The 23,163-nt window shown below is 37.5% G+C and overlaps 1 protein-coding gene across 1 annotated transcript in view; it reads left to right on the forward strand.

Moving 5' to 3' along the window:
• OSBPL6 (oxysterol binding protein like 6) overlaps positions 1–23,163 on the forward strand; it is a 125,211-nt gene that overhangs the window by 31,241 nt on the left and 70,807 nt on the right. The window contains exon 3 of the mRNA XM_086750556.1: positions 13,337–13,574. Coding sequence (XP_086606682.1) covers positions 13,473–13,574 — 102 coding nt within the window. The 5' untranslated portion in view covers positions 13,337–13,472. The remainder of the gene's footprint in view (positions 1–13,336; positions 13,575–23,163) is intronic.

Consider the following 23,163-nt stretch of genomic DNA (forward strand, 5'->3'; position numbering starts at 1 on the left):
GGTTACCCATATTTATTGATAACATTAGGTAATCATTATTTGCTGGCAACATTAGCAAATTAGATGCAACTCTAAAACATGATTTAATTTGTCAAAAATGGAATTTGTCTCCTACTGGTGAAGCTGAAGAATTATTCTGGGTCTCTTTAAAGTCATATTAAAACTGAGATGAGTTTGGGAAATTTGCATTTGGGCACAAAAGAAAATGTATTAGTTCCTAGTAAATATTCTGCTAAAGCACAATGACAAACAGTGTTGTACATAATTGGCAGCCACTTGCCATTTAGAGCTTGAATGGAACTGTTATTTCAGATCATTAATAAGAACTTTGTGAGAATTGATTGCAACTTGCAAACTCTGCATCTGCTGTGACTGACTTGACTCTAAGCTAAAATTAAAATCCTTCTTCGTAAAATGCTTTTGAGAAGTACAGCTGAAAAACACTGTGTAAGTGCTGATGTTGTTGCTGGCATCACTTTAAGTCCCTCATAACAAATTATTTTGCCAAGAAAACTACAAATAGTTTGTGATAAAATGATAGTGTACCCTAGCTTTAGTAGTGTTGAAATAAGACATCTTTGGTTTGTTGTTATGCCATTTCAATTTTTGTTTAGGTCAAGCTGAAGAAAAACTTTCTCATATCGCAGCCCTAGAGAGAGAAAGGCTGGGGCATAGAGCTGTGTATTGCAAAGTGTCAGGGTGCAGACATTTGGGTGCTTTAATTTTAATTGTAGGTTCTCTTCATTTGTTTAATTTTTTTTTCTTACAACTGGAATCTGCAGCTGTGGCCTCTGCCATTAAGAGCAGTTTTTTTGCAAACATAGAATATGTTTTAAATGGTTTCTAAAGAATTAGTTACTGTGAGCTGACCTTCTAGTCCGTGCTATGTAACATAAAGTGTATAGAGCTTGGGTTAGAAAAGGAAAGAGAAATTCAAAGGATTGTGTGCAATTTATGAGAGGGGCATGAACAAAGAAAGAGGAAAAGGGACCTGGCATGGTCATGAAATATAAAGGAGTAACCGGGTCTGTAGGGAGCTAGTGTGTCCTTCCGTGGTTGCAGGATTAGGAAGAGTGAAAAGTACTGGAGTGGGGATAGAGAGATTGAGCTTTGATGGGGATGTGTCTGCAGGACACAGACTACTTGTGGGAATCTGGGGTTAGGCAAGATCACAAACAGTGGAGAAAAGGGAATTTGTAGTAAAAAGCTAAGATGTTAGTAATATATAGTGGCATGTTAGGGATTTGGGTTTCTGCTGCTCTGCTATCCCTCCAGGTCTTCTGTGCTGGTTATCACAGGTTATTCATATGGCACTTGGGGGATGGAGATGTTATTAAGCATCAAATAGCCTGCAAGGACCTAGCGAGACTGGCAGGTGTGAACTTGCACAGAATAGCTCTCCTCTCTGGCCTGCAAAATTCACCCATTTCTCAGCTGATTGAGTTTGATACACACTACTTCTGGGTTGCATAGCTTTATCTGAGTCTCTCAGTCATATTCTGCACTGCCATTGTACACATTGTGGTTTGTCATGTGTCAAGCAGAGGAAAACTAATTTCACATATTGCAAGTGGTGCTAATGCAGCAGGTCATGCCATAATGAGCATCACTCATTGAAGTGCTAAAAGGCAAGTCGTTTTTAAAGAGAGACGAAACAGTATTCTCAGCTGAGTATTACTCACCTTGGTGCTTTCTGTAAGACACCAAAAAGTACTAAATGTAAGTGTCCTGTCCCTAATTATGGGGAAGTGTAAGCAGAGTTTCTGTATATTACATTCAAAGAGAATAGCAATGTTCGATGTTAGGAGGGAAGGGTGGTTGTTTCCCAGCACACAAAGGAATAGCGGAAAGTACTGCTCACCAGGTAGCATGTTTACTGTGTTGCTAAGTTATTGATATACAAGTGTTAATTGTGACCAAAGACTTTCGTATTTTTTTTTATGTTCTTCTGGTTCGATCCTTCCTTCATCCCTCAGATTTTTTTGTTATAGTTTGTGAAGCCTACACAGCCTTGCAAGGAGCTTATCTTTGGGAACCAATGCCCTGCATAGTTTACACTGGTGTTGTGTAAATCCAGTGGAGGAGTGTAGTGTGGTTTGTTATGAGTACATAAGTTACTGGCTATTGTGAAATTCATCTATGATTGGAATAATTGCTCAAGTATACCTCTAACCAGTATACTGTTGAAGCACATCATATCTACTACTATGTGCAATGTAGTTAAACAGCATTCTGAAGTCTAGAAGCTTATGAACAAGTGTGTTGCTATCGGAACTAGGGAAGTTACCTTACCATTGTGCTCAAGCAACCTCTTGGCTCTCCTGTTGATTAACTAAACACAGACCTGTCTGCACATCTGACTATGGAATGTTTGACAACTCCTTAATTATGCCAATTCTTCTCTAAACTTTATCAAACTTAGTAAAAATCTTTTAAAAAGCTATGAATACTGACATTAGATACCTAAAGTCTTGAGTTAATACTAAATATGGTGTACTTGTGCACTAGCAAATTTTGCGGTTTTGTAGTAGGCCAAGGCTTAACAAGGGTCCTTGGCTAAGGCTTGAGGTTAGATATACTTAAAGGAGACATAGCATGCACATTCTTAAAAATGTAGGGAAATTAATGTTTGCAAGAACTTATTAGGATTTGTGGTTGCTTCCACCACTGGATGCTTTTGCATTGGTGTTGGCTAATTTGCTAAATTATGTGGTTTATTTCAAACAGGAACTAAGCTGGAAAATTCCCTTGGCTTAATGTTAGATGATCACTGTAGTCTCTTTTGGTTTTATAATCTGTTTATGTGTAAAAATCAATACATAGTAGTAGTAGTTTTCTGTCTATAATATGTTTTGGAAATGAATGACTGCTTGAGAACATACAGCTTTTCAATGATGAGAATATTCTAGGACTGCTCAGATTTTTTTTTTTTTATGTGCAAGGTGCCTGCAGGCATTTCTGTTCTCGTATTAGATCATGCTTTGTGCACAGGCGGATGGAATTTAGGGTAGTGTAATTTCAGCTGAAATTAATTAGTAGTATTGGAAGTAGAGAGTTGCTTCTGTGGCAAATGAATGATACTTTTGAGTGTTTTTACACTTTTTTTTTTTCTTTGTCAGTGCAGCTGAATGTTGATTCATTTGTGTTTCAAAAGTAACTAAGAACTAAGCATATCTAGCTATTGATGTGTGCAGGACTTAGTGTTTAGTGTGATGGTAGGAAATAGTATGTGTTTCTCTCATGGAAGAGAGTCAGGAGATAACGAGCTGTGTATTAAGAGAAAAGGGTTTGTGGTTTTTTTTTTTTGTGTTGTAGTGGGTGTGGTTTTTTTTTTTTTTTTTTTGGTTACTGATTTGCTCTGTCAGTAAACTACTTTTGAGCAACTCACCCATTCTTGTGCTAAGTTTAATTCCAGTCAATGTATCTTGGACTTTGGTGGAGCTTCAAAAGCAATTATTCCAACTCATGATCTCATGGTCTTTTCAGCCATGCCTATGATTCCTAGTGTTTTTGTAAAATGCTCGAGACATTTTTGGTATTTCCTTGACATGAACAATAATTGTCTATTTTTCTTTTCTATCTTTCTAATGATATCATCACTCAGTGAAGTGCAAAGAAATTCAGGTAGTAATGAGAAAAAAAATCATTTTATGGTATGTTCCTGCTTTTCCGTGGAAACTTATGTTTTAAACATATGTGTCAGTAAGACAGATGTCTTTAAAGCAGTAAGAAAAACACATATTAGCAGTGATCAGAATATATATTTCTCTAGACTTGAAGAACATTTAACATTGTTCCATACAAAATATCAGGCTTAATAAATGCCCAATGATGTATGAGGATAAAATTGGAGTACTTCGAGTGGAGAGATTAAAGGGGTACACCAAAGATCAGGATTAAGAAAAAAAGTGGTTTATTCCTTTTAGTTTATCCCTCTTCTTCTAGGCTGGTTTGGGGTTTTGTTGTTTTTTTTTTTTTTTTTTTTTTTTGGTTGGTTGCTTGATTTCAGTCGTGGGAAGGGAGAGGGAGAGGGTGTGTTGTGATCTTGCCTGAACTCTTACGGTCGAATAGGCCATTAAACTGCTCTGAAAGAATTCCTGCTTCCAAATTGTCAGTGATGGCTGAGCTTTGGAATATATTTAAAAAAAAATAAAAATGCCAGTCTTAATCTGAAAATGTCTTCTCATACCCCTACAAACACCCATTGTAATTCTCAGTGTATTTTATCAGTGTTGAATTATCTTCACCATTATAAATCTGTGCCTTATTTCTAACCTGCATATATTTATCTCTTAATTTTATCCTGTTAGATTTTGTTGTATTTTTGAGAAGAATTCTAATAATAAAGTCCTTTCCCCTCATGTAGTGGGCTATAGATTGTCATCCAGTGACCCTTCCATCTTCTCTTTGACAAACTAAATAGATTGACCTCTATAAATCTTTTATTAGTAGAGATATTTTTCAGTCTTGTCGTCATGCTCATGGTTCTCTCTTGAACCCATTTGCGAATGTCTTTGAAATGTTGGCAGCAGAACAAGACACGGTGATTTAGTAGCAGTCACAGAGGTAATACAGCCTCCCTATTCCTTCTTGATATTTCCCAGATTTTATATAAGCCATTAACTATATTATCCTGTGCAGCTGTGATCCACCGTGACACTTCAGTGTTTGTCAAGCTAATTGCTTCCAAGAATAAAATTGCATCCTGTTTTTTGTTCCTGGACATGACCTTCCATTTAGCACCCCAAAAAATACGGTTGGTGTAAGCTCTGACTAATCTGCCAGTTTTGTGTATCCCCTCCATTCTCTGTGACCTGAGCAAACTCCATCAACTGCAGTCTTGTATTTGCTCCAATAAATACATTGCATTTATACAAGACAGCAATGAGTTGTTGTGGCATCCTCCCTACAGGCATTTGATGATATACTGTCCAAAATTCAAGATTGATAAAATAGGCAGTTCTTAATTTTCAGTGAATAAAAATTTTACTTGGTAGGCTTGACATATAGCAAAACCATAATGTTTATGAGGTAGTGGAAGTAAAACATGCAGAGAAACAAGACAGGTTAATAAAAGAAGGGCAATAAAATGCAGACAGACATGGATTTCAAGGGCCACAAGCACCTTTTAGGCTCCTGTGCTTTGGAGGATTAGTACCATTTTTCTGAAAACACTTTATAGCCCTTTTATAAGGAAAATTAGGTTATTTACTTTAGATTACTGTCCAGTTGAGACTAATTAAAAAGCAATTTAAGAGTTTTTAGGCTTCTACTCTATTTTTCCTTTGTCCAAGTTGCCCAGTGCTGAAGAAAAAAATACATTATTAAAATAAGGAGAAAATAAGTTTTGCTTTTTTTTTTTTTAATTATTTTAAAGAGCTTCTTGAAAACTGGAAACAAAGTCCCCCAGTAATGTTTTCAGTTTAAAAAAAAGGAGTGGAGGGATGGGTTAGTATGTGATAGAGGCTTTTTTGTTGCCCCTTTTTTTTTTTAATTATTTTTTTAAAAGGTGTTCTCGACTTACACTAGTTTAGAAAGGATGATAATATCCCCAGTTTACTTCTTCCTGTTTGATGTTTAACTGGTATATATTGTATATTTGTATTTATGCATTTGTAAATATGTATATGCACTTAACCCTCTACTCACAGCAGTCTGTTACAAATGCATACAACACAGGTTGATATGCTGCCTCTGTAGTATGCAAAAAATTTACATGCCATGCAAATCAACAGTATTCTATTACTGTGATAGCCTGAGGAACGCAGAGCAACAAAGACCTGCTAATGAAAATCCTAGGGTCACTTCAGCTGTTGAGGCAATCCTCAGGGAATGCAAATGAGTTGAGGGCTTATTTTGAAATTATCATCTAAACTGGAGGTTTGGACATACTGGAACTCCACTAATTACAATGTATGCTTCAGGGTTCTGGAAAGGCAGAAAACTCTGCTTTGTGTAGGCAAGCAGCAAATAGGAAAGGCAGATCATGTACTGACCTCTTCTTGTCTGAATCTGATTATCTGTTGTTTGACCTTATCCATCTATTAGATGAAGTCTATCATAATTGTGTATTTTACAGACGTTTGCCCACACAAGTAGTTTTTTAGATATTATTTTTACTTTTTATATTATTGAGACATACTTGGACTAGCAACTTAGAAAAAAATGATACCTCAGTGTTAACGAAATTAAATCAGATATAAATGTTATGGGACACTACATTGTGTTAAGAATGACATGAAAATAAGAGTGATGTTTGCTGATACTGCAGTCTTCTGTGGAATATGCTGTTTAAGATGTAAAGACTGTGTACGGAAGTAGACCTTAAAAGCAAAAAACCCACAACATCCTCCCCTCGCTAAAAAACCAAAATGATTGCTTAACCCAACCACCAAAGCAAAGCCTAAGGACTTTAAAAAACACTATGTTTAATAAACTTAATCACTGTTTTGGGAAACATGATGTTAACTCATTTTAATTTCTTTGATAATTCTTCCAGTTGAAGAATTATTACACCTTGTTGTGGGTGGCTGTCAAGTGTAGGACTGTAAAACGTAACTGCTATGAAATACATTGGGTGGTTTGTTTGTTTTTTTTTTTTTTTTTTTTTCCCATTACTTTTGCTGCGTTATTGACTATCAGTCAAGGAGAAGTGTTAGCTAATTAAGAATAGTGATGCAGGTTTAGGCTGCTCTTATTGACATAAACATCGTGTCTTAGCCGATGAATTATCTAATCTTGAAAGAGATTGCAGGAAATGGCGTGTGTAAAATGGGTAAGTACTGCTTTTGTCTATCATCATATGAAATAAGACATAAAACAGCAAGGCTTTGGTTTTTTTTATCAGCTGAGTATAGTGATTGCATTGTTACAATGTACATCTAGTTATATATTTAGCTAAATTAGCAAACAAAGTAATCAATGTGGTGAAGAAGATGAGTGTCCACATCTAACCACGCAGTAAGCCTTGTAAGCAAACACGAGATCTCAGAGTTTTGGTGAAGCCCAGCAGTGGAGTGGCTGTAGGAGGGAGGCTAAGCGCGTGCCCCAGTCACCTCACAATGGAGAGGCTGCTGGTCGACACCATGATCTCAGGCAGGTCATCACCACTGCTGCACTTGATCAGCACAATTTGTAAATTATGATCATGTAACTTCCATAATCATAAAATCATTTAGGTTGGAAACTGTAAATCTAACAGCCAGGTCCACCACTGAACTGTATCCCTTAGTACGCCCAGGGATGGTGACCCTACCACTTCCCTGGGTAGCCTGTTCCAATGCTTGATAGCCCTTTCAGTGAAGAAATTTTTCCTAACATCCCATCTGAACCTCCCCTGGCACAACTTGAGGCTGTTTTCTCTTGTCCTGTCACTTCTTACTTGGGAGAATAGACCGACACCCACCTTGCTACAACCTTCTTTCTGGTAGTTTCAACTAGAAAAAATTCTTCACTGAAAGGGTTATCAAGCACTGGAACAGGCTGCCCAGGGAAGTGATTGAGTCACCACCCCTGAAGATATTAAAAAGAGTATAGATATGGCACTTAAGGACATGGTTTAGTGGTGGACTTGACAGTGTTAGATTTATAGTTGGATTTGATCTCAACAGTCCTTATCTAACCTAAGTGATTCTATGATCATGGAAGCTACAAATTGCACTGACCAAGTGCAGCAGTTTGGTCTGTACCAGAGCTCCCCTCTCCAGGGGTAGTGCTGGACTTGGCTCATTTTCTACCTGCAGACAGGTTCTAGATCCTCCTGAATATGTGATCAAGAGTGATTTATGGCAGTATTTAGGCACTGTATGTATTGCTGTTTATAGTACCAGATTGAGAATTTATACATGCCAATGTTGTTACAGATGCCTGCAACTAGACATGTATATTTGTTATCCAAACCTTCAATATGCAGCTTTTAAAATACTTGGAAGGAGTAATGGTAACATAGTTGTATGGGTTCTAGTGTCTTCTACCTTAGAAACCGTTTAGTGCTAGAAAGATTTCCTTGTCTTCTTGTAGCATCTCATTTATTCCTACTCATAAGTATTGGACCTGAAAATTATCAGTGGTCCCCTTAGATCAACAGTGTTGTTCCGGTATCTATCTAGGATTTAAAATTCACATGTCTAGGACATGTGACTTCTGATGACTACTGTAAATATTAGCCATGAAAGTTATTACTGGAGCAATTGTGCTCCCAAAACTGTGGTAGCAAAATGTGGGAAATTGATTTTCCTGATGGGAATTACTGTTTTTGAATTAAAAAAGGAAGGGTTGCTAATTTCTTCCCCCCTCCCCCCCCCCCGTTGTCAACATGCCAAATGTAATCAATAATTTTCCTGAATCTGGAGTTGGCTCTTTATTATTTCTGACAGGGCTTGCAAATAAAGTAAATCTTAAAATGATTAAAGCCATTTCCTGAAATGTTGATGTTTTGCTAAAATTATGTGACTGATTCTCAAATAATAACTCTAAAGGGATTTGTTAACTTTTTTTTTTTAATAAACAAGATGAATTGCTTATTTCCTATAAGTGGTCTATTAAATCACGATAGCATTGCCACTACACTGAGATGTTTTATTTCCATTATATTCTTGTGTTTGCAACATTCACATACTGTGGAAAACTATGATTATGACTTTCCAGCAGTAAAGGGGGGAACAGGCAGTTTCATATTCCTCATAAGGTGAGAACAAAGGTTGCCTCCACTGAGTGCTTGAATATAGAATGACGGTGTTAGACAACTGCAGAGCACCACAGAAAACCTCTTCCCTCCCGAATGAAAAACAGCCTCATATTGATAGATCAGTGTGAAGATGCTTTGCTTGAAATAATGCCAGTGACAGTCTTATATTTTTGGTTCATTTATGTCTAGAGACTCAGTTCTGCACCCTAAATTGTCTGCTCAAATTACTCCAATACTGCACAAGATATTAAACAGTCTATAAAGCATTCTGGGCTTTCTTGCAGAAAAGACTCAGAGTGAGAAACAACATAACATTAATGACAGAAGTCTGTTACTTGAATCCAGAATTCATTTGGAATTACCCATCGAGAGCTTCCATTTATCTGTTATGATGTGCTGATTTGTTTATAATTCTAGATTTACACAAGTCATGCATTTGAACTTTTTTTTGACTTCTACTAATAGCTTTTTCACAAACCACACTGCAGTTGGTGCAGTTGCCCAGGGTCAGTGAAACATCTTCAGATTTTGGGAGGGGAAGGAGGTTCTCTAACCAGTGTCAGTGGACTTGCTGTACAGTGGTGGCTTGTAAAGCGAGACAGCTGCAATATCCATGCCTCTGATACTGCTAATATTCCTTTCCCCAGCCTGCTTCTCTCCTCTGTGTAGCCCATTCATTTTGTGCAGTTGATACAGCTTGTTTCTCAAGTCTTTGCCCAGTTTGCTCCCTGGTGTATTGTCTCATTTTACTCCTTGTGAATGTATCTCACTTGGACCTTTTAAACCTACTAATGTTTTGGTTTTTTTTCCCAGTAAAAATAGCCTGTCTCCATTTCATTCCTCGTCCTTTAAAATTTTTTTTTCATTTTTAATTTCAGTTAGTAACATAAAAATACTCTATTTCAAAGTGAAATGTCAAATAATGACAATCCATGTAACTCCAGATACAATGTAGTTTGTTCAGTGAATAGAATTAAGAGTAATGAATTTTTATAGGGAGAGTCAGGGTCTTCTTTGTTACTTTTATACTACTGAATAGTCCAGTCTACAGATTTCCCAGAAAATACTTTAAAGAAATACTTAATCAAACATATTATTGTAACCTGCGATAGAAGGTGAAGAGAAATCAGTAAGTAGCTCTTAGTGCTTTCTTGTCTTTCAAACTATTTAGTGTAACATTGATATAAAAAATAATCATACTACATCTTGATGCTGGATTGGTAATTTATTTTGATGCATCTGAAATAGTTTTGTTTCAGATGATAGAAGGCAGTGTAAAAAACAGTGATTTCTGATATGAGAAATAAAACATGTAATTTGCTTTATTTATGTATTTAGTCAGAAGGAGACTGAAAGAGACAGCAACTCTGTGGATGGAAAGGAGATGAAGAATGACTTTGTTTTTAAGACCCATTTAATACTTGATTTAAGACACCAGGGAAGAAAAACAACAACACATGACACTAATGAAATGAGAATAAATGAGGAAAAAAAAATTGTGTAGTAAAATATGTTCAAATCTGAGATTGAAGTAGAAGAACAACGGGGAATCTCTAGGTTTTCGCTTATCTGTTTTGGTTTTTTGTCAGGCTTAGAGAACCTGTAACAATTCAGCTCAAGTGCAAAAACATTATTGGAAAACCCTGCCTTGAATTCAAAGGCTAGCTTAAAAAATAAACATAGTAGGGGTGAACTGCACAAATTGGTGGAACAGCTCTTATAAAAGAAGTATTCAGCACCAAATATTTAAGAAAGAATAAACAATTTATTAACTACTCAATAAACAATCTTTAGTATATTTCTTAAATAATTTCTTATTGCAGTGTCTGTACAGTAATTTTATATTCCTTTATGAATAGGATTAGATATAGATGTTTTGCCTTATCTGGACCATGTTACAATCATGGCACATGGTATTTTCCCTTACGCATCAGAGTTAAAAGACCTCACTGCATGTTCTGCTTACAGGACTTGCTCTCCGCTTGACTTTGGACAGAGCATCTTACCTTTCTATATACATTCACCTTACATAAAAAATAAATAAATAACCTAGAAGAGAATGTACTGAAGAACCAGTAAAAAATTTTTATATTACTAAATTATAAATGATGTTTTAAATCCAAAATAGTTGAGATGCCAATGAGAAAAATAGAAGACAAAACTCCCATCTGGGCAATTGATACTTGTGATGACCAAAATCTTCCTGCAGTGCCTGGTTTTCATGTTCCAGGAAGCCTGACTCTTCTTGTATGCTGGAAGCATTAAATAGATTTCCTGCCTTGGGAAATTGTGGCAAAGCAGCTTTGAGGCAAGCCAACGCATGGTCACATCTGATCGGCTGAATCAACTTATGGTCCTAACCTGACAGATGGTTTTGAGCAGTTCATGAGGGATTTAGTTGGTGTGGTTCAAAATGTAGCTCATAGGTTAATGATATTTGGATAAACAGCAATTAACACCCAGTGGCCAATAATGCTTTTCTTTTTGACTTGTCCAACTGAAATAAATTAAAATACTTTCAGGTTGAAGACATGTTTGCTGTGAAGTAAAGGGATGATAAAATTTGCGTCGTACAATGAGTCAGATGTTTCGTCTATGTCAGGAAACAGTATCAGAAAAAATGCATAATTACTAGGGGGACAACCCCCACCCACCCCAGACCCAATATAATAGTTTTTGAATGTGATTTTAGGTTTTCTATTATTTTCTAGAAATACTCTACTGTGGTATATGGCTTGCTTCTGTTCCCACTGAAGTCAATAGCAAAACTGCCTATGACTGATGGAAAAAGCTAACGAAGAAGGCCTCAAAAGCATTGGTTTCATTTTGGTAAACTGAATTTGTTGGCCAAAAAAATTAGATTTATAATTGTTTGCTGCAGTTTAAGTTACAGAGAGACTGATGTCTCTTTACGCTAATTTCACTACATTTATTTTCTCTAATGTGTTCTAAAAAAGATGTATTACCCAAATTTTAAGACAAAATTGGAAGATAAGCTCTTAGCAATATAGAGAAACAGAATCCAAATTCAATGTGCAAGAACAATAAGAAAAAGATCAAAGCTAACTCTTGCTAGTTTGCATTAATTTTTTTGTTGTGTTGTGTTTACAGTGCTTGTTTACTCAAATATCCCACTTGCCTTTGTATTTTTTTATTTTTATTTTTTTACATTTAACACTGAACTGTTTCTCTATGAGAAATTTCTATGTATAAGTAAAAGGAATTTTGTGTTGAAGCTATTGTTGCTGTTAAATAGGGCAAGGAGAAATGTTTGCTTCTTGAAGTGTGAAGTGGAATGGTTTAGTTTTATGTATTTTTGGGGGGAGACTGCTATCAATAAATCAGTGTAGTCTGAGCAAGTTGTTGTTTAGGTTCAGCTTTTAATGCTTGGCCAACGCCACAGAACCACTGTGGAGTTTGGCTTAGGTGTAAGCCACTGTTTTATTATTTTAAATACCTTTCGAAAGAAAAAGCCCATACTTCACAGACGCTCAAACCTGGCAACTATTTAAAGAACTGTTTTTCTTGTGTAGCACTTGCTTGCATTGTGTTTGCTTCTTATAACAGCACCTACGCTTCCCGAAAGCCTTAAAAACACACTTGAAGTGCCAGATCACTGTCGTCCTGTGCCAATGCTAAATATAAATTTTTCCACGAGTCAACTGAAGATCAGATGTTTTAAAAAAGGGTTTGATTTTCATTTGCCTGAAGGGTGCTCGGCTGAAAAATCTGAAAACAGTGACCTCATAGCTGAAAGTGACTGAAAATTTGTCCTTTTAGCTATTAAATAACACAACTGTTCTGCACAGCTTTGTGAACTAGTATTAGAATTTTTGTGTTCTAATTTTTGTAATTTGATTTTTGACTTGTATGAAAATTGCATAGACCTTGAGATATCACTGTTGGTACAGCCCAGAGCGTCTGTTAGGCCCAGGGCACTTCCTGCCTTCATCAGTACATTGGTTTTGTACCTGGGATTCAACAAATACACTGGCATTTCTGTCCAGATAAAAATACGAATACCCCCTGGCCACAGTCTTGTGGTTGAAAGCGTTTTCTGGTCGTAACATTTTGTATTATCTTTCAGTCATCTTTGAGAGCAAGACATGAACGTCTGGTGAGCTTTGCACCATCTGGAAGGTGCTGATTTGTGAAACTAGGTTGTCTGCTCCTTCAGTGAGGCCACCATCTTTGAAAGAGGGACCTACTTTTAAAACCCAGCTTGCAGAGTTCTTGATCTAACTGCAGGATTTTTAAGAAGTACTGATTATAACGAGGTGTTCAGTGGCATTTGTGTTGTATGAGGAGTCCTAAGGAGTTACTTGATAATGTTATGATATTATGGAAGATGGGATAATGACCTCTTGTCAACGATTTGTAATCTTTGCCTGAGAATTTCTGTAAATTCATTAAGCCTTTCTGTAGGAATTTTTAAAATAATGTAGTACCATTTTCATCTTCTGTGAGAATGCAGAGAAATGGGTTGTTTTTTTTTTTTTTGTTTGTACTGGGTAGTTGTTAGGAAGGGAAGTAAAAAACTGGGAGATTTGTTGGATTAAATAGTGACTATCACAGATTTCTTTGCTGCAGAGCTACTTTGGAGTGAGGGTATATTCATTCACTCTTTCTCTCACATTTTTCTTTATTAAGGTGCAGTTCTGCTGAAATTTAGTTCCTCTTTGGCTGTCCGTAAACTGTGAAACAGAAGGATGCAGGAGACTATCCCTTGCCTTTTTGTATATGAGTGATAAGAGCACAAGATCATTACTACGAGTTTGCTGCAAAGATGAGTTCAGAGGAAAAGAGTGTATCTCCAGCTCACAAAACATCCACTCCATCACATAGAAGTGCCTCCTCTTCATCATCATCTCAGAGGGACAGGAGGCAGGTAAGGAAAAGATCTAGACATTTGTAACATCCAGTGAAATGATTCTTTTTTTTTTTTTTTTCCTGTGATGTGGCCGTTAGTTCTTGTGTGCTTCAAATTCTCTTGCTTATAGCATTGGATATCACTATAGCCAAGAACTGTTGATTTCTTTTAATTTTTTTTTTTTCCACTTTCTGAAGTGATTTGAAAAAGATTCAGAAGCAACATGGGCATTATGTGTAGCACTGGAGCAGGAGGGATATAATCACGTGGACAAGTAGGAAACATGCTCTGAAGTCTTTTGGGAAGTGCTTTCTTTGGCAGCATGAATCTACAGTTGCTTCTAATTGTTTTGTGTCCTCGTGAATATCTCTTTTTGTAAATCTAACTACAGAGATATATTATCTTTTTAGAAGGTGATATTTCAATTCAATTTAAATATGATATATTTCCTCCTTTATGAAAGCACCTAACATTTTAAATACTATTTGATTTACTACGAAGGTACACTGATTGTCCCATGTCATATAGTACTAGTCCAATGACATTAGACTTTCAAGAGACTCTCATCTATGTGGATGTAATAAGTCTTATCTCCCGGATCCCTGGCTGTATTATTTTCCCTCAAAACAACGTAGATATTCCTGTATTGTTTTGAGAACTCTGTGTACAGTCTGGCCCCAGCATCAGTGGGAGCACTTCAGAAAGTATCAGAGCTACCCACTAGATTTCAGATGGGTTGTTAGATGCATATTTACAAATGCAAAGGTTGATAATGAAGATTGGATTAGAACAGACACATACTTAAAAAATTTGATCCATGGAAACCTTGAACACTGAATCAGCTTCTGAGTTAGTTTAACATCAAAGAAATGTAAAAAATGTAAGAATACAGCAACTTTATAATTTAAAATATTGTGAAAATATTTTCATTAATGTAATACTGGCTTCTTTTCAGCTTGACAAGGGAAAGAGGCAGGAAGGAACTTAAAAAACTCTTTGCTGCAGTATACATTTGCTTGAATAACTGTAGCTTAAGAATGTTTTCCCAGCTACTTGTATGCCAGCTGTGACACTACGTTCTCAGCTGCTAGTGAAGCAGGTTTTTTTCTCTTACCCAACGTAATAAAAATTTTGAAAACTGAGAATTTTTATTAAAACAGTAATGTTTACAGCTTTGAATGTAAATAGTCTCGCTTTAAGGTATATTTAAAATGTTAAACCAGGAGAAGAATTCTGATGTGTGTTCAATAACAGACAGGAATTATGTCTGGAATTTTAAAAATAATTTCCATTGCTTTTAGTGAAGCCAAAAATGATGTTTTCACAAGTGATAAATGTTTTCCCTTTCATACAGTACAGGATTTGGGATAGCTGTGTACTCAGTTAAGTAATGGTTAACATATGGTCTCCTCTTAATTTTTCATTAGTTCCATCTGGAGCAAGAATTTTGACATATTTTGTTTAAAGCATTAGTATATTTAATCTCCTGCATTTAAACACAAAGAAGGTGAATGCAAGACTTGCAGGAGCTGCTGAGCTCAACTAAGAGCATATCCTCTGAGTTCTCTTTGTGATTAAGTAATATGGTACAATCATGCGAGTGAGAATGAAAAAAAAAAAGTTACCTTTTGGGAATACATTTTACCATAAATCTTATGGCTACCATACCTGTTACCATAGCAACAGGGCACAGCAAGGTATACCTGTCATCATAATGAAATGGATGCTTAACTTTAAGTTTTTATTTTGCCACTGAAACATGAACCATGATTTTCAAATAATGCTCAAGAGGTCAACAGTGTGATGCATCCAGCACTCTCTTGAATCCAGTAATGTCTGGTGATGCCGAAAAAGTATATTTAGGCATGTAAATGTGAACTGGAAAGGCTACTGCTAGGCATTAATTTTTTCTACCTTAGTGCTTTCAGTGTTGAGGGCAGAGAAACAGCCGGGAGAATGAACGGATGGGCAATTTCTTCTGCAGTGAAACTGAGCTACAACATGCAAGACAGCGTGAGGTGCAACGGTGCTATATCCAGGGAAATAAACATACAAATGTTTCCTTTGTGCGTGGAGACACAGTAAATCAACTGGCTTCATCATACCATCTACTATAACAATTTTACTTCTAATTTCTTTCCTGGCTTGTGGCATTATTTTGTATATGTGTTGGATTTCATAGGCTTTCCCCCAAACACAATCGTAGCTAGGTGGTGGGGATTTTTGGTTGGGGGCTGTTGGGTTTTACTTTGAAAAGGCTTGAAAATTCTATTTTGCTGCCTGCTTGGACTCTTCAGCTAGGAGAAAAGCACCCTTCCTGAAGGGGTCACATGTATGGGTATGGAAAGTGATTGACTGGATGGTGAGTCAGTGTAGCTTTCATTGTCATATGTGAGGATAACACTTGATATTTCTAGATGGTTAATGACTGAAATCTTCTCATCATATAATTCTTGTCAAAGTCATAGCAGCAATTATGGAACAGTTTCCCAATAAATTATGGCACAGGAGACTGAATGAATGTGAACATGGCTATGATAAATCATTTCAGGGAGAGTGGAAAATGTCATGCTGTATATAATGCTGGCATTTTAATGTAGCTTTCTTATTTGTGCAATATACATCACCTAAGAGAATTAGCAGTCAGCAAAAGCTTTGACATTGCCAATTTGCAGGCTCCAGGACTAAGTAATTGATAAATGAACACACTACTGAAGCCAGCAATAACAAAAAAAAAATTGATTCAGATTTTTGTCATTGTAGGAACTTGTTTCATTCGTTTTTGTCAAAATCATGGTTAATTTGGACTATTAGATAGAAGGCAGCCCAGGACCAACCTGTTTTGTTTAACCTCTGAGCTGAGCAGGGTGGCAGGGCAGTTGTGGTGTCCTTGATAAGGAAGACTTTAGGAGGAGCAGCAGCAATTTTTCCTACTACGGAGCTGTTGCAGAGCATAGAACCTCTATCACTTCCACTGTCAGGGGATCTCCCTAAGAAAACTGAGAGTTCCCATACAAAGGTGAGCATAAAAACTGCAATTCTGACAGCCTGTTTTATGGTTTGTGCTAGAAAGGGAGATTCTTGTTTTTCATCCCTCATGAAACTCTGAAAAGGCTAGTCACATTCTGTTGCACAACAAAAAGGAGGAAAACTAACATTGTCTTTAGAAAGTACAGATGAATATGATAAAATTGTATGTTGTGTACTCAGTTTGATGGATGCAAGTTCTTTGCAAATATTTCATATTTTATTTATTGACTAACTATGCAAGTCATACTGCAGAATGTAATACATTATATATTCTCTGCAATGCATGGGTAGTAATATTGTGCTGAGAAGCCAGAGAGAATTAAATACATTCTAGGGTTAAGAATGTGCAGTTTGTTAAAATGGGCCCTGAGCTTAGGCTATTAAACAGAGGGAGTGATACAGGAGGAGAGTAATAATAATGAAACTGTGAACAAAGGAGAGATTTTTGACTTTTCTAACCACCATCTAATGGGTAGCTAATACATGATGTAAAGTGGATTTAGCAATGTCTCCTATGTGAGGATTTATCTTCTAATGTCTCAATTTTCTCCTTGGTCTTTTAGGGGGCAGAAATGATCAGCTATTATCTCTTTCTGTTTCTCTTTGTCATATTCCTGTTTCAACAAATCCTTGGTTCTTTTCCCACACAGCAAACACAAAAGGAGAAAAGCTTTTAGTTCTATTGCATTTAGCCTTGTATGGTCACCTTTCTACTAGGAGAGCTTTCATATTTCAAATGACTGTTGTCTTTCAGCTATATGTAAACAGTAAAAGATAGGGGCTTTGAAGGAAAAAGAAAAAAGATTTTTCAGAGCAGCGATTATCTTCTTTTAATGTTTTTTTTTTTTTCTTTTTGTAAGAGCAATATTGACTAATAGGAGAAGGAGTGTACTCAAGGGATGCAGAAATGGCAGAGTTTCGGCTGAAGATGTTTACGTGGCCTTGAAATTTAGGAGCAGAGTGTGATTCCAAAGTCAAAGCTCTGGTCTTGCCTAGAGGTCTGTGCTGGAAAACACCTAGTTAGCTTTTTATAACCACTATATTCTAATTGTCAAAGTAGTCTCCTGAAAGCAGTATTTCCTAAGGTGGGTATCACCATTTTGTAGATATAAAGGCTTTAATGATGATGGAAGGATTGAGTCATTTGTCTGCAGCAACCTTAACCAAACCTTAGTTTATAGAGTAACTGCAAGACTATAAGAATCTTATTGTGGTAGGTGAATCTGGAGGTGAAATGTATGGTACCTGAAAAAAAAGGGCTAATAATCATTATTTGAATATAGGGATGCAGTAGAAATCCAGGCCTCACCATGCTATGCACTGTATTAAGCACGTAATAAAAGGCTGTTGCTAGCAGAAAGTGCTGATTAGGTGAGACTGACATAGATTGGGAGCTGAAAAAGAGACAAGTGACTTGTCTGTTATCTTTTTTGTCAACTAATGATAAAGCATAATGAGAAGAGGTGTGCATAATAGGAAAATATAATGGAATCTGTATCAATTGTAGAGTTTCATGCTTTCAGCTAATGTTAAGAAGAGTAAAAGTAGAATTCTGAAGGGAAGTCTCTTGGCCAAGAAAAGCACTATCAAGGTTTTCCCAGGGGATAATGAGCTGCAAACTTTTTGTAGATGCACTGCAGAGACCATCAGGTTCTGTGAAGCTGAGTTCACATGGGCAATCTGCATCCCACAGCAAGTGGGTGGTGGAGGAGGGAGAAAGAAGTGCCAGGAGTGGAGGGCTCAGCTGTGCAGTGTAGAAAGCCAAAGGTACTTCATTTAGAGAGTGAGACTCTTGGTCAGGAAATGAATAGGTGAAAGAAATCAGTATGGGAGAGAGAAGTAGATGGGCCAAATTCTTCCTGAGGTTGTAAGACATGAAACTAAGACGCAAGGACTGGTTTGTAGGGAGAACAACAAATGGCTGAAAAAGTAAGGGCAGAGTAGAGAGAATGAAAGGAAGGGGAGAGGTGTTTTTTTTTTTTTTTGTGACCAGAAGTGTCTGGGAGAGCTGGTTAATGTGTAGAAGGAAAAAAAAATGTTGCAAACAATCTTTTATTCTAACTGCTTGATGTTTAAGATATTTTTGTGTGGTTATTCTAAGCAACAGCAGATTAACTTTTTATCTGTCCCATAAAAAAAGCAGTCTAGTATTTGAGATTGAAGCTACTTAAGGCAAAATTCTGTTGCTGTTGCTTTGGCTCCTGTTGATGCTGCATCTTTCCCGGCAGCTCATCAGGAAACAGCAGAGCAGTGGCGACAGGAACGGTCATGGCAGGAGCAGCTGTGGGATTTCAGACACTAGTGCTTTTCCCTTGGTAGGCTAGGTTGGCAGGGTAAAGTCGATCATATACACAGATCCATCTTATCTGCTGGAAATTAAAGTCCTTTGAAAGAGTCTCTCTCTTTTCATTATCCTATTTCATTTAGCATTTTCAATGCTTTTTCTGGGAGATGGAGAACAACTAGATGTGTGAGAGTTTGTGAAGGGATAGGAGGAAATGTTCATGCTCATGGAGGTTTCTTTTTGTTTGTTTGTTTTAATATCTTGAGATACCTCAAACTCAACTTTCTCTTTGTTTATGGCCTGTAACTCAGTGACACAATATCAAGGATATTGTGGCTTTTGTGGCTTCATTCTAGATTTCTGCCTCCTAAACAATGACAATATAATCGATTGGCATTTTTACCATGCCTGCCTATCTGTTCAGTGTGCCTCAGACAGTGTTGCTCATACAAGATTGCAATATAATGTAACATAATATATTGCATGTGGAAGAGAAGTCTGAGCACTTTATATCCCTTCTTGATTCTAAAATTAAGCAGCAACCTACATGCTCGCTCACTGCTGTCAGCCTGATGTAACATCTAGGAAAAAATTCTTGGTGAGTTACCTGTAAATTTCACTTATTCCTATCTCTCTGTGACTTTAAAGAAAGGAAGACAAGGCTGGATATCTATCCAGCAGATATGGTACAGACCTGATGAAATGGAACCTTGTTCCTAGCTTTACGTTGTAGGAAAGCATAGACTTTTAGAACACTTTTACTTCTCAGTAGTGTGTAAGAATTATTTCCAGAATAGTTATTAATCTCTTTGAGAGTTTCAAACTGAAGATGCTACTAAATGCCAAGTGCTGTTATTATGATGATGTAATACTCTTTTTTTCTCTTTTCTAATTAACTCTCTTCACATAATACAGTCAAAGTAGCATTTGGGCAGGAAGTGTTAAATAAGTACTTTAAAAGCAACTCCTCACTGGAGCAAGCAAATGTTCTGAGGGAGCGACAGAATGAAGGGACATAATTGTTAACAAAAATCATGCAGTTATTCTTTAAATTGGTTAGCTACTGCTACTCTACAACTTTTTTTTTTTCTATACCTTTTTATAGAGTTTGAAAATGTCCCTTAGGTTCAGGAGGTAGTGGGTCTTACTTCAGTATATGAAGAAATATCTGAAAGAATGTAATTTGTGAAGCTGTAGAACACCCCTGTGACTGTTGCATTAAGTTGAATGCTGTAACACTTGCCTTAAATGAAATCATAGCGCTCAGGCCTGTTAGATTCCTTTTTCATCACTCAAATGGATCACAGTGAACTACTTGATGAGTCAACATCTACACGTGGCACAATCAGACATTCAGAAGAAGGTAAAGTGTTTCAAAGTGAAGCTCTGTGAACTACAGATTTGTCCAGGTGTGGAGTAGGAACCCCTGTAAGTAAAACTGAGAGGGAACTGGTGCAGATTGACCCCAGGGGTGAGGCAGGCCCCCCGAGCACTGTTGCTGATGGGAGTGTTGAAAGCATGAGGCATTACTGCTCCAGCACTGGGAGCCCTTGGGGACAGGGCTGCTGGTACATGTTGGCAGCAACACACACCAGGAGCCCAGTTCAGCTGGATGCATCAGGCTCGCGGTCTGTGTGTTGTGAAGCCAGCTTGCAGCGCACAGCGGATGTCCCTCATCTTGTGCCTGTATCTCTGACTAGAATTTACACAGCAGATACCTGGCAACCATCTATGTGCATGTGCACTGGGTGGGCCTTCTCCAATCAATAGACATTTGCATCACGACTAGTCATCTGTAGACAAGATCTCTTGAAGTACGACCCTGGAGATTAACAGAGGGAGATACTGCCTCTTTCTAAGAAAGACTTGACCTTAAAGTTGTTGAAGAAATAAAATGGGCTGGAGCAGTCAAGGACAGACAGATAGCTCAGTCTATAAAGCAAGCCAGCACAATGTCTGAAAGACCTGTGAGGGAAAAAAAAGGCTGTGCAGTTTGTGCAGGAGACTTGGTTCGGTTCTTGAGACTGATAGTATGCAAACTATCCCACAGGGCTGTTTGTACATGTTCTCTGAGTTCTTTTTTAAAACTGTGTCAGTTGGATTAGTTAATGGTCTATATAGCTATCTTCTATTAGAAGACCTGGGACATTGCTCACATAAAAGCTTGATTACCCATGCAAATTATGACAGATAATTTAAAGTGGTATTTTCAAAACATGGGCACTCTTGCATTCCTCCTGTCTTTTTCCCCGCTGCCATGCATGCATGTCCATACCTACATGAGCATGGCTCATGGGGGTCTTTGAGAATAGAAACTGAAAGGGTCAGATTTTACGTTTTTAAAAAATGAATATTCATACAATTCAAGTGTCCTCAAACACTGATTGATATTACCATAATATGCACTCATTTTCTACCTGCAACTTGATCCAAAATGAGCTGGCTGGGTGATAGGGATGATGGGGGGTCACACTAACTCACTAATTTGGCGCACTCTACTATATACTCACACAAATTCTGACACACACACACAAATCAAATTCACACTACACACACAAATGGCACACACAAACACACAAATTCACACACACACAAATTCAGCACTATCACAAATCATCACACAAATTCGACACACTCACTATATATCACTGATCGACTCACACACACTCTCACTACACTCACACACACTACTCTCACACACAAACTCACTCACACACACACACACACTTCACTCACACACACACTCACACACACACACACTACTCGACTACACTCACACATTACTCACTCTCACACACTACATGGCACTCAGCTACATCACTATCTACATGGCCTCACACTCACACACTATCGACTACTCACACTACTATATTCGCACACACACACTATCTAATTCGACACATACTAACATCACAAAAATTCACTACACACACACACATTCACACACACTCACACATTCACACACACACACATTTCACACACACACACAGCATTCACACCACGACTCACATTCAACACAAATTCTCACAGCACACACAAATTCACAGCTACACTCATATCACACTCATCAGGCACATCTATATCAAGACACTCACACAATCTTTGCACTATACTACTATTCGACTACACACACACACATTCACACACACACACTATTCAGCACTCTACACAAATTGGCACTACTACAAATTCGACTCACGACTACTATATCACACTATGGCAACATCACACTACACATTCGACACACTCTACATATCACAGCACACACATACACATTCACTCACAACACACTATGGACTATATCACTCACTATACATCATCTACTATCAGATATATCACTCTCAGGCACACTCTCACATCTGGCTCACAATAAACACATGCACACACTACACAAATTCGGACTAACTAACTATTTGGCACTATCACACCAAATTCACACACACACACACAATTCACACACACCACACATTCACACACACACATCACAATCACACACACACACACACATTCACACACACACACACACATTCACTCACACACACAGTCACAAATTCACACACACACACATTCACACACACACACATTCACACACACACACATTCACACACACACAAATTCACACACACACACACAATTCACACACACACACAAATTCACACACACACACAAATTCACACACACACATTCACACACACACACACATCACACACACACATCACATCACACACATTCACACACACACACATTCACACCACACATCACACACACCATTCACACACACACACACACACATTCACACACACACACAAATTCACACACAACACAAATTCACACACACATTCACACACACACACACATTCACACACACACACACACACAAATTCACACACACACACACAAATTCACACACACACACACATTCACACACACAGACAATTCACACACACACACAATTCACACACACACTCAATTCACACACACACAAATTCACACACACACACTCACACACACACACTCACACACACACTCACACACACACACTCACACACACACACTCACACACACACACACTCACACTCACACACACACACATTCACTCACACACACACACACATTCACTCACACACACACACACATTCACACACACACACACATTCACACACACACACAACAAATCCACACACACACACACACAATTCACACACACACACACACACTTCACACACACACACACATTCACACACACACACACATTCACACACACACACACACACAAACATTCACACACACACA

Source organism: Chlamydotis macqueenii, chromosome 6, assembly GCF_036417535.1.
Source record: "Chlamydotis macqueenii isolate bChlMac1 chromosome 6, bChlMac1.mat, whole genome shotgun sequence".
Taxonomy (NCBI): domain Eukaryota; kingdom Metazoa; phylum Chordata; class Aves; order Otidiformes; family Otididae; genus Chlamydotis; species Chlamydotis macqueenii.